The 17748-nt window shown below is 34.3% G+C and overlaps 2 protein-coding genes across 2 annotated transcripts; one reads left to right on the plus strand and one right to left on the minus strand.

The window, feature by feature from the left end:
- Tsp_09969 (putative transcription factor COE1) lies at positions 1-9579 on the plus strand. Its single transcript, XM_003370710.1, has 12 exons — positions 1-158; positions 366-519; positions 578-641; positions 703-758; positions 2334-2407; positions 2485-2553; positions 4326-4407; positions 6295-6412; positions 8493-8623; positions 8681-8807; positions 8939-9193; positions 9470-9579. Exons 1-12 carry the CDS (start codon positions 1-3, stop codon positions 9577-9579), a joined length of 1398 nt encoding a protein of 465 aa, XP_003370758.1.
- A 2909-nt stretch (positions 9580-12488) lies between these two features.
- On the minus strand, positions 12489-17177 carry Tsp_09970 (putative disintegrin). Its single transcript, XM_003370711.1, has 14 exons — positions 17079-17177; positions 16944-17015; positions 16132-16301; positions 15617-15701; positions 15392-15522; positions 14974-15145; positions 14801-14896; positions 14563-14694; positions 14327-14499; positions 14047-14248; positions 13892-13972; positions 13655-13763; positions 13484-13598; positions 12489-13413 (listed from the first exon to the last, which is right to left on the minus strand). The coding sequence occupies exons 1-14, from the start codon at positions 17175-17177 to the stop codon at positions 12489-12491; spliced, it is 2562 nt and encodes an 853-aa protein (XP_003370759.1).
- Positions 17178-17748: the final 571 nt, after the last annotated feature.

Genomic DNA, 17748 nt, shown 5'->3' on the forward strand with positions numbered 1-17748 from the left:
ATGTTCAGTTTTCACGACGCGGCAGCTCTGCTTCCAAGAGGTACAGGCGCTTCAAGTGCCCAACTTGGTTCAGTCAGTTCGTCAATTAAAGAGGAACCACTGAGCGGTTTGAGGGCCAGCTGGATGACACCCACAGTGGTGGAGCCAAGCTCTGTCAGGTAAACCAATTTCTTATTTTATTTAAGTTAAAATTTTTTCACGCCTCGTCACTCGTCCGTTCTCCGGAGACTGCTTGCGGCCAGAGACCTTATGCGTACAGTCAGCAAATGGATGATCCCCGGGGCACCGCCCTTCTCTTTCATTTATCGCCACCTCAGCGGCACTTTTGTCACTTGACTAACAACAATTTTGACATTTTCTTTTAGTGCACAACTGGCTAGAGCACATTTTGAAAAGCAGCCGCCTAGCAACTTACGAAAAAGCAACTTTTTCCATTTTGTCATTGCTTTGTATGATCGAGCTGGCCAGCCAGTAGAAATTGAGCGGACTCAGTTTTTAGACTTTGTTGAAAAGGATAAAGTAGACATTTTTTCTATTTAATAATGTTCTTTTACGAATTTTAATATTCATATTCAAGGAACCAGACAGTCACAAAACAAACAATGGTATTCATTACAAAGTGTCATTGTTGTATGCAAATGGTAAACAATATTTTTTTCTTTTTTCTTTTATCAGTAAAATTTTAAAAGTTATCTATTATAGGCGTTCGACAAGAACAAGATTTGTATATACGTCTCATAGACAGCGTTACAAAGCAGGTAAATGATATTTTTTATTTTTTTCCCAGTCTTTTCATAAAACAAAGCGATCTATCGATTTAGTATCTCCCTCATTTCATAGTCATTTTGAAAAGTCTTTTAAAATTTCCTTTTACTGAGATGACTAACATGGATTTTTTATTTTAAATATTTTTTTCTTATATTTCATTGCCCTGATTAACTTTTGTGCATAATTTAAGTCAGCTTTCGATTGTAATTGCAATGCGTCAATTTGAGGCTTTAGAAGCTTTACCATCAAAAGTATAATTTTTAAAATTGCTCCTCTTTATTTTGCATATTTTTCAAAATTATTTTTTCATGAAATTCAATGATAAGCACTGCATTAAATTGTAAAATTAATTTTTTCTTAAAAATGAGCAAAATGTGAAAAAGAACTGTTCAAGTGTTAGCAAATAATTTGAAACTGCATTTTTGCATGCATGTTTACATTATTGTATTCATATAGCATGTTCTAATCACATAGCATCTGAAAATAGTGTCTATCTACTTGATGCATCAAAGTTGAATACTTAACTATCCATACATAATGCATCACTTAAACGCAGTAAAATAATTTATTCTCTAATTTAATTTACAAATTTGATAACAGAAAAGTGTGGTTGCTACTTAAATTGAAAAGTAGAATGCTCAGTTTGAAATATTTACTACAATAAGTTTTTCTTTTTCTAGTAAATTTAAATTGCAATTTTTCCTGTTATTGTAGATATTAGCAAAGGCAGTTATATGTCACAAGTCATAAGCTATACATATTAGGTAGCAAAATTTATAGTGAATTTCTTTTTCTATTAAAATTTTCTTTAAAAAATGGGAACATTTCACAAAATCAAATATTTTTAAGAAAAATTACCAAATTTCAAGTACATCATGATTGCTTGAATAATAGTGCAGAAAAGTATTTAGTACTATTGGAATCAAAATATCGAGTGATAAATATGGTAAAATTCGTGTTTGCTTCAATTGAAAGCTTTCATGAGCTTCAAAATATGCTTGCAGGTGCATGTTTCACTAATCATCTTTAATAAAGAAGGATCTAATTTTGCTATGAAAGTGAATTAATTATATTTTGACTTTTTATTTTGTTCCAAGTTCACTTTTTCATACAATCCAATGATAGCTAATAGATAATCTATCTGACGGCGAAGTTAGGAGAATTTTACTTTGCGTTGCGCAGACTGTGTAGATGAGTATTGAAAAGTTGCAGCTGACCGGCGTTGATTTATCGTCGCTTTATTGATACCCATTAGCTTGGAAGGTTCCGCTATTTTGACGTTCCTGCGGTACTGATGACCGCTAATTAGCCTGTAATCGAGCCAGCTAAAATTCGTGACGCGTCTGCGGTCGACACCTGGCTAAAAAGGCGCCGGCCGTATGTTTGGCATTTTAAATTTTGGCGGAAAAAGACGCCAGCTGCGAGGCGTGGCAATACACTGTCACTTTTTTCTTTTGACGTCTCGCAACTGTTGCCAACCAGACGGTTAGCGCGGGCGATTTGAAATTTTAAAAGTGAAACAAAAACCGAATTTCCCGCTTTCAAGCTTTCTCTTCCTATTTCAGGCGATTGTTTACGAAGGTCAAGATAAAAATCCGGAAATGTGCCGTGTGCTTTTAACTCACGAAGTGATGTGCAGGTGAGTAAATTCAGCACATCTTGATGTGTCATTGATGATGCCATTATGCATTGTCATTAACTATACTTATTCTTCAGTCGTTGCTGTGAAAAGAAAAGCTGTGGCAATCGCAATGAAACGCCTTCAGATCCTGTCATTATAGACCGGTACGTTTCGGCAATTTCTTTTTATTACAAAAGAATATGCGCAAAATAGAAAAGTATCAATGTAAAATTGTTCACTGTATTCAACAGCAGTGAAAATCTTGTTTCGAAAACTCAAGTAGGGGAGAAAATAAGATTACAAGTAGTAATCAAGAGGCTAATGGTCACCACTTGAAAAATAAGCAGAATTTTATCTGTTTAAATTGAGCGGAAGAATGGCGCCAAACGAGACGCCCATACAATACATGATTAAGAGGATCATTGGCAAGTTGGCCACCCGGCGTGATGTGGTTGACTCTTAGAAATGAAGCTTGAAAAGCATAAGCTAATTTTGACCTTGCAGATAAACTTGTCTATTAGGATCAGTCTCATTCAGTTTTCTCCAAACTGACCGCACAATGTGGCTCATTTTCTTTATTACCATCATAAAGCGGCTAAATTATATCTGATACGATACAGATGGCAGCGGAGCGTTGAAATTGGTTTGTTTGCGCAATGCTGTGTTCGTTAAATGCAATCGATTGCTGCTTTCTCTAAAATTTGGCCTTGTCAACTGGCTTGAGAAGGCTTATTTTCACGAAAATATTTAACCTTCCCACCATGTTTTGATATGACCTAAATTTAAAAACAAAAAACTTTTAGTTTAAATTTAAACAATATTAGCAAAAGAATAAGCATTGCTTAATTATAATTAATTATTTATTTTTTAAATTCAAATTCAATCAAATTGTCAACTGTTTGTCGTGCAATGGTTAATAAACTGCAAAAACAAGATTTCCTGTTGACTAAATCTTCATTTGTTTTGTGAAATATTCAGTAATTGGATTAGATAAATAAGTTGCAAAGCTTTCAATAAAGCATTTCATAAAATTCAAAGTTTTAAATCAATTAATAAATGAACTTTTAATATTTTATGCTGCACTGCAATTTTCATAAAATTCAATTCGAACCATTTTACATCATGGAGAAAATTTATAGTAGATTGTCATAACATTATGAGCTATTTAATAAGCATGAAGCGTTTACGCGCTCTTTACTTCATTTAATTTATTTGTTTATCTGTATGAATTTTTTACTAGGAAGTTTTATTTTAAAATAATTCATCTGAATGTTCATAATTTCAAAAATTTCAGTAAACATTGTGCAGCTTTAATAATTACATTTCAAAACTTGCATTTAAAATTTAAATTAATTTAACTCAGAAATATATTTAGCAAATAATTTGAATAAAACTGATAAGAATGATTTCTTTAAAAAAACTGCATTTGCTTGCATTCATGGACTGATTTCTTTTATAATTTCGTATTCGAACAGTTATAAAACATGATACCTATGAATATGGAAAGATTTTTGCTAGAATAAATTTTTCATTATGCATGGTTTGACATCTTACAAAATTTTCTCTTCATATGAACTACAATACTCGATCACTTTGCGTTATATTTCTCACATTTTTAAAACGTATTTTTGAGTATTTCACTTTGTATATCATACATTATGTACTTCAAATTTTTGTATTTCTTTGTTCATAATTTTAAATTATAATAAAGATGAGGATTCTTTTTCTATAAAATTTTTGTTTCTTGTAACTTCTCTTATTTCTATGTGAAAATTTAAAAAAGATACGTTTTTTAATGTACATTACTTTCATTTCCAAATTCTGTTATCAAAAATTATAACATAAAGGCTACCGTTATGTAATGCAACTGCATTTATTTAAAATATGTTTTTATATAATTATTCGTTGTTGTTAATGACTGGCTTTATGTTTTAAGGTTTTTTCTCAAATGTTTCCTAAAGTGCAACCAAAATTGTTTGAAGAACGCTGGAAATCCACGTGATATGCGTCGCTTTCAGGTAAGCATATCTGCCAATAATTGAGAGAGTTTCGATTGTTGTCAGCTTAAATTTGCATCGTTCATAATCAGTTGCTTCATAATTCATCTTGTCCGGAGTCGATTCATTAAATTAAATTCACAGAAGTGCGTGGTTGGAAAGGGCGTTCTCAGAGTCGCCACGCCTCAGCGCTCATCGTTAACAATAAAACGTTGCACGGAACTGGCCGGCTGATGTGATTTATCTCTTTGGATCTGCAATTCAGCTGAAAAGCGATCCTGGTTCATAAAAATTTCAATACCTTGTCAATTTCTAGTAGGCGTTCTCATCGATTTTAATCAAACTCTTGTTATTACAACATTATCTGGCACGTGTAATTATTTTTCATAGAGGAACAATTTCCATAAAAACAAAACATTTTTCATCTATTCAGTTTTTAGTTTTTGCTAACGATGATAGAGTTGAAATTTTTTTTCTATTTCTGCTTGATTTCCTAACAAGGGGATGATTGACAGTAGCGGAAATGCAAACATGCAAAGGCTATTTACAACTGACCATCTTGCACTAGCTCATTTGAGCACATTGCTGCCGCGTCTTAATTTCTTTCTGATCATCAAGTAACAGGTGGCAAAGAAGAAAGCTGAAAAGTGATTTTGAGTACTGCTTAACGGCCGTAAAATTGGTCAACGCAGTGGGGTGGAAAGGGCAGGTCGGGCAATGAGGTTAGACAATGTCTGCAGCTTTTGTTGATTGTCTTAGTTTGTAGCTGACCGTGCGGTGACCAGTACATGCGCGATGATATATCTATATCGGAAGAATAGAATTGGTCGGATGTGTCAATTAGCCGTTCATGCTTATCTACTATACAGGCTATGATATTTTTGATCTGTCAAAGAAGCAGAAGTAGATTCATCTTTCCTTATGAAAGCTGTCATTGCGTTTTGCCATTAACAGTAGCATCTTAAGTGCCTAGCATTAAACGAATAGTAAGATTTACCAAGAAATGATTTTCCACATAATTGAATTACAAAAGTAAGCAACCTTGACCAACAAGCAATCGCACCTAACAAAGCATCTTGTTTATTCACATACACCAAATGTTCATTTTCTGCTACCATTTTGCAATTAACTGTTGATGTGCAAATAGTTTTTCTCACAATTTTATTAGAAAAATATTAATTAGTAAATTAATATTTAGCAAATTGCATAGTTTTAATGCATTTTAACTTACAGTTTAAGCAGAAGAATTACAAAAAAAACTTTCTGTTTTTAACAAGCATTTCTTTTTGAAAAGAGCAATAACTGTTTTGTTCAAGTAAAAATTACTATTTGTTGATTTAAAAGTGTTTATATGAAATTCAGTAGTTCAGACAGTGTAATATGATAAAAAGTTTAAAATTCTTTAAAGTTGCAATAAAATATCATTCATTTTACTGACTTTTAAGATTTTCTACGGCTGGTGAATTTTTTCACCCTGTTAGCAGAGTAAATAAAAAAGTTTTTATTAATTTTTAACATAAAGCTTTAAAAATATGATGCAAATTAGGAATATATTATTTATAGAAAAAATGGCAAATTGTTCAAAATGTTTCTTAAAGAAAAATAATTGACCGCAGAATGAGCCTCCTGCTCTATAATTTGCTAAAAACTTGAAATCATAAACGCAGCTGTGCCTGAAATCTCGTAGGATTTCAAATGTCTGCTGTATAAATGATCTATTGGGACTGCGTAGCTGTAAGCAGGGTCACATGTTTTAGAAAGCTTAAAATTCGATTCACAACTTTACAATAAGAGCAAGTATATATTAATTATTATTGAAGTTTTTATTTTTCATCAATTTACTGTCAATTAAAGTTTAAATTAAAAAAACATACAATTGTAAATTTTGCTTAAAATTGCTTTTTTAAGGTAGTAATTTCCACATCAGCTCGAGTAGATGGAGCCCTATTGGCAGTTTCTGATAATATGTTTGTTCATAACAATTCTAAACATGGTCGTCGTACCCGTCGCGTTGATCCAACTGAAGGTAAGTGTATTTATAAATAATAAAATAATAAAGAATCAAACTGTGAGCTGAATATGTGTGAGAGTAATGATTACAAGAAAAGTTAATGAAGTGTAGAAGCTAAACGGATCTCAGAGATCTCAGTGGTAAGCAAGATGCAAATGTAAAGAGTGTCGGATGGGTCCACAGAGAAAATATGAAGAGTGTTATTCATTTGAAATAGAAAGTAGCTCACAAAGGAAGCACATCCAATTTAGTTCATGGCTTTTCCTGTGGATCGACAGAATTAAATTAGCTTGTCAATTTAATAAAGTCGCACTCCGTTGAAACTGGTCGACTTAATGTTAGACAATTAAATTAAGCTTGTTATTGTTTTGTATTGGACCATATGCTGGCTGATAAATTTGCAATTTGATTGCATAGATGACTGGCTCAGGATGAACAAAATGACAGTGAAAAGACTTTTTCTGAACTGTTTGAAAGCTAGTCTTTCATTTAAGCTTCAAAATAGCTTATTTTGATAGTTACCAGATCGATGCATTTCGAAGTGAGTTGTCGCTGAGGGAAATTCGATCGCCAGTGACCGTTTTGCTCAAGTGACAATCTTGCCAATTCTTGCTTAACGCCAGGACCCCCCAATGGACCAACGATAAGAAATGGAAAAGTGAGAAAAGCGGCAGAGCAATTGGCACTACGAGCTGTTCAGGGTCTCCGGCGGCAAGGTCGCCGGGGATCCAAGCGCTTTTCCCACTTTTCCCAGCCCTGTCGTTAATTTTCTGATCACTGACCAATTAATCATTGATAGGCAACGTCACCCATTGCACTCACGAGTTTGATATATGCATTCCCATTTTTCAGTTTCATAACAAATTCCCCAAAAACCTTTAGTCAATAACCTTCGGATATTCCAATAACCATCTGCAAAATATTTCAATAATCATCCAACTATAATTCTTGTTGTGATTCAGCTTAAAATGCAAACAGAAAATACATAAGCTGCATCTATTCTTTATGCATCATTACAAAATAGTGATATTATTTATTATATTTATTTTTAAATATAGATACTCTTTAATGCGCTTACAGTATTACATTTATTAAATGTTGTTGCTTTATAATAATGCTACTTTTGCAGAATAACAGCAGTTTTTTATTTGATTAATTAAATTTTGAATCAGTATATAGCGATTTGTAAGAGTAAAGTGTAGGAAAAGAGGTTTTACTTAATTTTTTTTCTGAAGATTTTATTTCTTTAAAAATTATAGTAGAAAGTTGTGGCATATTGTCCACCTGCACTTTTACACAAAATATACTAGGTATTTTTTGAATTAAGAGCACACTGCTCTGAAAGTTATGCACTGACATTTCATTAAATGTTTTATTAATTAGTGCTACTGTTTCTAAGTACAATCTTGTCTTTAATTTTTTGCAAGTAAAGTAAAGGAATAAAATTATGAAGTACATCAAAAATGACATGCAAATTTTGAATTTACATCTATGATAATAAGGTATGCAATTTAGAAGAAATAAAAAATACTTTCTGCAGAAAAATAGTGCAGATTTCATTTTTATAATGACATAACTCTTTCTTACGACAGTATCAGTTTTTGTTGTAAATTAACGTTAAGCTCGATCAATTAAAACTGTTGACAGAAACTGTTCGTTTTGCAGTCAAATTTTTTATCTTGCTGGATGCAATTAGCGTTGAACAGTCTTACTGTAGATAAAAATTTAATATTTTACATAATTATAAATAAATTTACCATTAAATATATCATGTGTTGCAATAAAAATATCATTTCACTATTTTAAAAGCACAATATATGCAAAAATTAAAAATTTTCTATAATTATTACTATCAAATTATTATATTATGAACTTATAAATCTAAGTGAGCAATGCTGACACTATTTTAATTGTGTTTGACCTTAAATTATGAAAAATGAAAAATTTTCCAAGCAAATATTTGCTAACAACTAATCAAAATCTTTTTTACACTACACTGTAGTGCATTTTAGCAATGATCATGTAAATTAACATAAACATAATATTAGAGGTAAAATTTTTGCTGATACTAATGCTTATTAATTTTTGCCTTTAGCCACACCCTCCATCAAAGCTATCTGTCCAAGCGAAGGATGGACTACTGGTGGAGCAACTGTAATTATAATTGGAGACAACTTTTTCGACGGTTTGCAAGTTGTATTTGGCTCAATGATTGTCTGGAGCGAGGTGAAATTCATATCACTTAATTGTAACTGATGATTAATTTTGCGATGAACATTTTAGCTTCTTACTCCACATGCCATTCGTGTCACCACTCCTCCCAGACATATTCCTGGAGTTGTTGAAGTTACGCTGAATTACAAATCAAAGCAGTTTTGCAGGGGAACACCTGGTCGATTTGTATATGTTTGTAGGTTTTTTTCTCAAATTTTAGTTAATCAATTACTTAATCAGATTTGCTAAACAGTTTTCGTATGCATTTTAAAAGCTTTTGTGCCTTTAATTTTTTTTAAAATAAAATAAAATAAAATACTTTTTTAGCATTAAATGAACCAACTATTGATTATGGCTTTCAAAGGCTTCAAAAGTTGATACCTCGTCATCCTGGAGATCCAGATCGTCTTCCAAAAGAAATGATTCTGAAAAGAGCAGCTGATCTAGCAGAAGCTTTGTACAGCATGCCAAGAGGCCAACAGCTTACATCATTTGCGCCACCAAGAAGTCCTACTCATCATCTGAATTATTCTGCCACTGCATACCCGGTCACTTATGCTGCGAGTCCATTGGATGGAGCTGGTAAGCATAGAATAACCGTCATCAATGAACAAAACATTTACATTGTTCATGCAACACATAGATTATGCTTCTCGAGCACAAAATTCAGCCGTCAATCCTAGAGGTTACAGTTCTGCGGTCAGTTCAACCCACGGTGGAAATAGTCCTGTTGTTTATCAAGCAGCTGCGGGTTATGCGCATGGCACTGTGCCGCCGTCAGCTAGCTTCTTAAATGGAGCAACAAGTAGAACAAAAACAAAACCAGAATAATTTTCATATTACAAATAATTTTTTCAGCTTTAACTGGAATGGGCAGCATAACTCCATTTGCTGGTATGAATCCATTTGCATTGTCCTCAACTTGCACCTCGAGTCCATACAGCAACATCATGACAACTCCAAAGTGATAAAAAAATAAGCTTGGGGCCAGTTTCACAAAAATTTTTCGTTTTGCTGATTTTGCTCAAGAAACGCTTGGCCAGAAATGCAAATGATCAAGTCAATTTTGACCAGACAAAGAGTTAGAAAGTTTCATTCTTGCTCTTTCTCTTCTGCCAAAATTTGCATTTTACTGTTGACCATGCATTTTCAGGCCAGCATACATTGTGGCGCTTGTTTTATTTTCCGTGAAGTTGTGCAGTACAGTACTACTTTTTTTTCTTTTATTATTCTTTGTTCGCTTTACTTCTTTCTTACTGTCATGTCTTTTGAATAAAACAATGTTTCAACAACCTTAAGTAGAAAACACTCGAATTTAAAAAAGCTTGCATTTATTTGAAACATTAAACATAAAAATCAGTGCGTGTATTTAAAAAAGCGTATTAAACATTCAGATTCAGCAACGTGAACTTGAATTCTGTTTACTACTGTATGTAATATATCTGCTTTATAAAAGCAACAGTGATAGGACATAACACCTAGGAAAGTAATGTGGTGGGATGGTCCAGACCGGTCCCACGTTACTCTTATTAGTCGATGACCGCGCTATTTTATTGGGCCGACAAGTCGTTGTCTTATTGGTTTTCCTTGTCTAATTGCTCATTGATTCAAATCTTTTTTTGTGATTAGCTGTAATATTTTTTCATTTCATTGGTTCAAATATTCAATTTAGGATTACGTAGCTTTAATGGTAGTGACGTAACATTAATAATGGAAATATTTATTATTCCAAAATTTTATTGCTTGAGGTTTTCTCATCCATTGAAATTTTGTATATTTAAATATATTATTTGTGGTGAAGTTTATACTTTTTCATGATCAGCATTCTCGAAAATAATTTTTATCATTGTTTTCTATTTTACTGTACCAAAGTGACGTTATACTAAATGCGATAGTAATAATTCAGAAAAAAACAATACAAAAAATAAGTTAAGCAGTGATTTTTATTTTTCACTAGCCAACAGCAACAACAACAACAACAACAATAGAAAACAACATATCAGTGAACGACATTAACAAAGTGGTATCAGGGCAATTTCAAAATTACAAATTATTATTTGTGGATAAAGACTGACCCTAAGGGCGTCCGTTTTGTTTATTAAAGCTTGTAAAATAAACTCTTAATTGCTAATATCTTTACCCGTACATAGCAACAGACTACTGGCACCAGCTTACTCGCCACAATGGCATGGATGCTAAAAAGCTATTGATATCATTGAAGTACAACCTTGAATGTACCATCCGTACCCCAAGTTTTTATGGTTGCCAGCAGTCTAATGTTAGAACTCATCGCAAATACCATTATATATTTCGATGCACTGTGCCACTATAAAAAAGTCTTCCCCAGACTTTGTTGTCTTAAACTGATATGGCATTACCAGATCATGACGCACAGATTTTTGTACATTGTTACATTACACCCGCTTGAAAACTGGGAACTGGCCGGATGTAGAAGGCTCAGCGGATGCGGATGCTTGGTGCTGCCCATCGCTTCATTTCTGCTTTCAAAGTGAGCCATCAAACACGGAATGAGATCAACCAACATGTATAAATAAGGGAGGAGGGAAGAGAAGCAGGAGAGTTAGCCTTGCAAACGTTTCGAACCGCTATTCAGCTATTGTATTATTCCCCGCTCTTAATTCAACTGATTAAAATTGAATTAAATTCAATAAAACAACATTCATTGTTTTGGATCGTCATAAACAAAAACATGCAGTCCACTTACAAAAGATTTCTGTAAGTTTGAAGCAAAATGATCACATCGAAAGCTGCCCGGTGGATGAGCACTTGGTATACAAAATGGAAAAGAAGGCGGTTTTGAAAAAGCGGAGCGCGGAAGAAACGAAACCCATCCTGGCCATTTATAATGAGGAAGCTTCCGCCGCGTCCGCCGAGATATCCACATCTGGCCATTTTCCGCTTTTTAAACGGGTAAAGTCCATGATGTACAGCAACCGGGCAAAGCGATACCCAAAACATCCCAAACATCGTCGGGATAAAATTTAATAAAAACATTTGACTATAAATTTGAATTTGATTGATATAAAGATGAAGCATTTTTAGCAACATTGAATTGTTTTCTTTTATACTTAGAAAAATGAATATTATGAATAAATAAAAAATTATAATAATAAAAACGATTGTTTTCAAGTCGAATATATGATATTTATGCTTATAATTCCTATTACTAATGTAGTAAGAAGTTCCTACTTGTACAATATGCAAATTTAAAATGCAGGCAGCATTTGCTTAAACAGACAGGTAAAATGACACAGCTTTGCAACTAGCATTTATTTTCTGTTCAGCAACTAAATGCTAGTAATTTTAGAAACTCAAGTTCATTGCGAAGATTATTAAACTGCTTACTCTTCCATTTATTTAAATCTTTTTTATTCAGCTTGCTACAGCTAATTTGACGAATATTATCACTTGGTAAAAGTTGCAAAACTGAATTAGTAAAAATAGCAGCGGTGAAGCGCAGAAATGCATGTATATAATGAAAATTGTTCAGTTCAGTTTAATATTTGAAAAATTGGACATTTTCCAATAATTTTTGTCAGTGCAGAATCTGCTAGCGTTTGAGAAATTTACGCTATGAACAATGCATTCAAGCAGCGTCGGAACGGAAGTGAAGGGAATGAAAAAAAATGAAGCAATGTGGCAGGTTGAAAAATATTCTTCTGCACAGTAGAGAGATAATGATTGGAAAAGAACATTTCATCAACAATAATAAAATACAAAGAAGAAGAATTATATATTTAAATGAAACATGAAAATAAAACAAAAAATCAGGGCAGCAAGTAAGTTGTGAAATTGAAAAATGAAGCGAAACCATTTGATAACAAAAATTAAAAATCAACAAAAAAAAATTAAATTTTCATTGTCCCGTCATAGCATCAAACTTGGCCGCCAGTTGGGTAACTTTGCTTTGGCTTTTTGGTATGGTTGACAATTGACTGGTGGCCAAATTTTCCGTCTGACCAGCAATACGGTCGTAGCTTCTTTCAGCACACTCTGCGGCGGCTTTCGGCTTTGCCGGAACCGGAGGTGGTGGAGGTGCTTGAGCTGGTCTACTAGGTGCATTCTTGTTGCAAGCGCCAGTCATAGCTTGTAGCTTGAACTCAACTTGCTTTGTGTCGCTCTTCTGATGACATGCCGAGGCAGAATTTGCCGTCGACGATCCAGAGAAGCCGTGATTCGGTGCCACGTCTGATATACATGTTTCGACGAAAGGTGAAGAACTGGCAACAGATGTCACAGACGGCTGTGGTGGCAGAGGAGGAGGCGGTGCCGGAGCACGACGCTGAGGGATGACCACGCCTGGCGACGGAAGAACACTCAACGCCTCTTTCAGCTGAGGTACGAAATTTCGTTTTTCAGTCATTTCCATCTGCAGTGGAACCGTTCGCTCAGGGCTCATTTCCACATAAATGCGTTCGCCACTCAAACGTCCAGACGGAGGTGGGCACGGAGGCGGCTGAGCTTTCGACGCCGGTTTCAACGCGTTTACAGATGACACGAGCTGCGTTGGATTGTGGAACGGTTTCGCCAGGGCTTGCCCGAATAACTGATCTTGACCGTAAACATTATTCGGCTTCACCGGACCTTGCGGTGGCAATGGTGGACTATGTGCAGGAGGTTTCGGCAAACCGACGGGCAAAGACAAAGCAGAAGGTGCCATCGCATTGTTACTGCAAACACCGTTTGGATGATTCAGAGTTCCATCCGTAACCCAACTGGATACTTTACGCAATTTCGACTTTCGTGAAGCTTTTCTTTTCATTGGCATAGTCTTCAACAAACTGAACAGCAAAACAAACAAACAAACAAACAAATAAATAAATAAATAATGATAAAATTTTACTAAATTACCGAACACTGGATGCTTTGAAAATTCCGCGACGATGAAGATATGTCAAAATAGCAAATAATGCCGGCAGAGCAACAAAAACAAAGACTAAAATTGCCGTGGAAGGGAATATACTACCTGAAGCAAAGTTCTTCAAATTAGAATAAAAATATTTTCATATCGCTATTACACACCAGGTGCTGACGCAGGTCCACTATCAATGCTGCCACCAGGACCGGCTATTGTGCAGTCAATACCACCATAGCCCACATCGCAATAACAGTGGCCGAGATTATTGCAAACCTGCGAAATAAAAAATCCACTTTAATATTTAAAAGAAAATGAAGAAAACATTCAAAAAATTTATTTTCTCCATTTCTGTTGTATTCAATGAAATTTCAATTTCAAGAAGAAATAGAAATGCAACATACTCCGACATTGTTGCACTCATTAGGACAACGGTTGATTTCCAAAATCGACGATACGGTCACACATTTCTGATTGGCACACATCTACAATGGTGTCATTGATGAAAAATTTCTTCTCCAAATCAGAGCATATTCCCTCCTCCCCTTTTATTTGTCACCTTGCCAGGACCGCAGAATGTTCCGCCAGGGACAAGACCCGGATCTGACGAGTCAACGCCGAGATCGACCATCGCCGTGTTGCAGGAAAAATGATTACTTCCTTGGCGCAGTACGGTTGATCCTGAAAGCACTGTCGACTTGGAACCGAATGTTGTTTTCTCGTTTCTGTGCTCACACTGCAGCAAACCGCATTTCATATTTCTCAAAACACAATACAATGTTATACGGTAATTTGAGAAAAAAATAGAAATAATTAAAATAAGATAAAATGAAATATACTGCGGCTGACAAACAGTGTAAGTGTCGTTGAAGCGATTGACACCACAATTTCCGTAAACATTTCCTTCAGAATTCATTGAATAGCACAGAGGATTAGCTGGTCGGCCACTTTCGCCCCACAACAATTTGCACTGATCGTCGAGTGTTTTACAATCGCCGTGAAAACAGTGAGTCTGAAATTTTAAAAGCAAAACCATTCATTCACACGATATGCAAATCAAAAAACAACAGCAAACCTCGCCAGATTTGCACAACGTCCCATCCTGCTTATACGTGTCGTTTGGGCAAAATTCAGATTTGCCATCGCAGTGTTCACTCAGATCACATTCACCTCTGGCATGCCTGCATACAGTACCGACACGTTTGGGCTGAAAACAACAATTTCTATATTACACTCCATTCCGAGGTATAAAGTATTTGAATAAATTGAAAGCAAAAAAATTTTTTTTTGAAAAATAAATGCAATTAATTCACTTGACATGTGGAAAGATCACAACAAGCACCGTTAGCACAAGTTGCGTCGGCGTTGAATTTGCAAGTTTTCGGATTGCAACACGGATTGTCACAAATCTGAACAAAACAAAGAACACAAATATGTTATCAAATAAAAAGTGGAAAAAATATTTTTTGAAAAAAGTGCTGCTTACATGCGGCAAACCGCAGTCACATTGTTCACCTTCTTCTAAGAACCCGTTGCCGCAAAGAGGCCCGTTGATAATATTAGTCGGCTCGTTTTGTAGGCAAGTTTCACTGCCGTGCTTCAAACTCCACGAAAGATATTCAAGGCTACAAGACGACCAGTGCAACGTATGCGACGCCCTACATCAAAGAAAACAAACAAATCAACATCGATAAATCACTTTTCTGCCATGCTAATAACTTTTTTTTCACTGAATTAAACTGATGTAATACATCTCAAATGTCGAACAATTACAAACTGATAAATCAACAAAAAATATACTGAAATAAAATTTTCACCAATTATTATTGAAATTCTGATTAACAATATTATTATTATTATTATTCACATTTCCATTCGTCTAACAACAGTAGCTAACTATTTACCCGGACATTGGAGCCATAATGCACACGTGTAGAGGACATTCGCATGTAGCGTTGTCATGCTCCATTCCAAAATTGTGACCAATCTCGTGAGCAACAGTGATCGCAACGCTAAGAACATCGTGACTGTGATCCTGAAATAATTTCAAGAATCATCTGATTGATTGATTGATTGACTGATGCATATTTAAAGAAACTTTTTTTTAAAAAAAAAGAAAAATAGCTTACCGACACCACTGCTCCAGATGACCTCACTGAACACAATGTGCTTTGCAAAGCTTTACCAACAACCCCATTTTGAAATGATATATTTCTGAAAAAGAGAAAACAAATCAACAATGTCGAATGTATTTTAAAAATTGATAAAAGCTGCAAATTTAATAAAATTAAACAAATATTGCTGCCATATTCTGGTTGAACAAAAGCAACCAGACTATTGCAATAAATAGCATGAGCTGCATGCAACAAAAGACGACAGGAACATTTTCAGGTCAGAACCAGAACAGAATGATGTCGAATGGAAAAATCAGGTTATCATCATTTCAATTATTAATTTTTCATAATCAAACGATGCTCTAATAATGACTTTGAGTAAAATAAAATAAAATTGTAATAAATGAGAATAAATTCCATAAAGTAAGCGTATTTATTTTCAATGACATTCAACCCTATTCAATAATATCTGTAACGGCAGAAAGCTCGAGTTGAGAAATATGAAATTACCACAGAAATTTTCAACTCACGTGATCAAAACAGCAACATCGTTCGGCATGTCGTACAAAAGCCGATGCTGACGATAATGAACAAAATTGCTCAAAGCATCTTCACCCAACTGACGCACAGGAAATGCATCCTTGTCCGACCAAATTTCCACTCCGACCAACGCAACACGAATATTCACCGGTTGAAATAGCTGTATTTAAAAAAGAAAAAGAAATAGATTCAATTAAAAAATTGTTTATTAATCAAATCATTATCATTTGCATAAATGCGAATAGCTGTTGTTCGATAATTTGAGAAGATAATATGTTCGCTTGTTATTGATGTTGAAAATTTCAACTGATGAAAATTGCACAATTTATTTTCGGAGAATAAGAATAATGGAAATGGAAAGTTGAACTTTTCACAAAACAAAAGTAATAAAGTTTAGATGACGGTAAATGCCTTCAAAATGGAATAAAATCGCTCTTGGCAGCCGAGCAACAGATCGATTCCACTGCACAACAGAATGACATTTCTGATTAATGATTAGTCAATTTTTCCAAAAATATTTTCCACCTAAACAATCCCCTTCCTGAATTTCAGTCTCCCTTCTTTTCAATGTTAAAATCCTAATCGACAAGAAAAAAAGCAAATAATAAAAAAATGAAAGAACAAATTTAAAAAAATAATAATCATCATCAGTCCCATCATCGTGTTATAAAAAAAACACTCGCTATGCATCTTTTCTTTTATATCATCGTAATTGAAAAGAAGAAATAAATTTGCATTTGAAAAAAAAGCATATTTTATTTTTCAAAAAAAAACAGCTGGCACCAAAGCTCTTCCAACTCACCGAATTGACTAATGTAGCTATTTGACTTGCACGATCTTTCAGTGCATTTTTGTCTCGACCAAATTTTTCATACTGAAAACAATAATAAATTAAATTTATTATACATAATTTCGACAGTAAATAAATAAATAATACCATTGAATTGTCGAATACGATCGCCAATTCCAAAAACAATGGTTTGTCGTTGAGATATCTGTAGTAATATTTCGGCTTGTCAACGTTTGTTCTGTCCATATTTCCCTGTTCTAAAAGCATCCAAGCACCGTAATATAATATGATAATTTCAATTAAAAAAATTTGTTTTTTAAACAAGCATATATTTAAATAACGGTAATATTTTCATGCATGAGCAAGCGTTTCGTTTAACACTGAAAAAAAAACTGCACGCTGCAAATAAAAGTGGAGAATAAACACAACATAAGTGGAATAAGAAGACAAGCAAATAGGTGTAAATGGCAAAGTGAAAAGGAAGTCAATCACCGAAGTGAAGTCGTGAATGTCAATGTGAATCATCTCGCACCACCTCCGCGTGTGGAAAGAAATATTCGCAACGACAAAATGTTGCAAAGCGACGACACACTGCGTGCTTGCTCATCAGATGATACATATATATAGATACAGATATATAGAGGTTGCATTGCAAACACTGATAAGCAGGTGAATTTCACATGCATCAACAGAGGTGCTAGAGCAGAAAATTTACCAAATTTCAATCAACTGGTGCACAGTGAACGTTTTCTTTTGGTAAATAAATAAATAAATAAAGGTTCGAGCATCATCATCTTCAAAGCATGCCTGAACATTT

Source organism: Trichinella spiralis, assembly GCF_000181795.1.
Source record: "Trichinella spiralis strain ISS 195 chromosome Unknown Scfld610, whole genome shotgun sequence".
Classification (NCBI taxonomy): domain Eukaryota; kingdom Metazoa; phylum Nematoda; class Enoplea; order Trichinellida; family Trichinellidae; genus Trichinella; species Trichinella spiralis.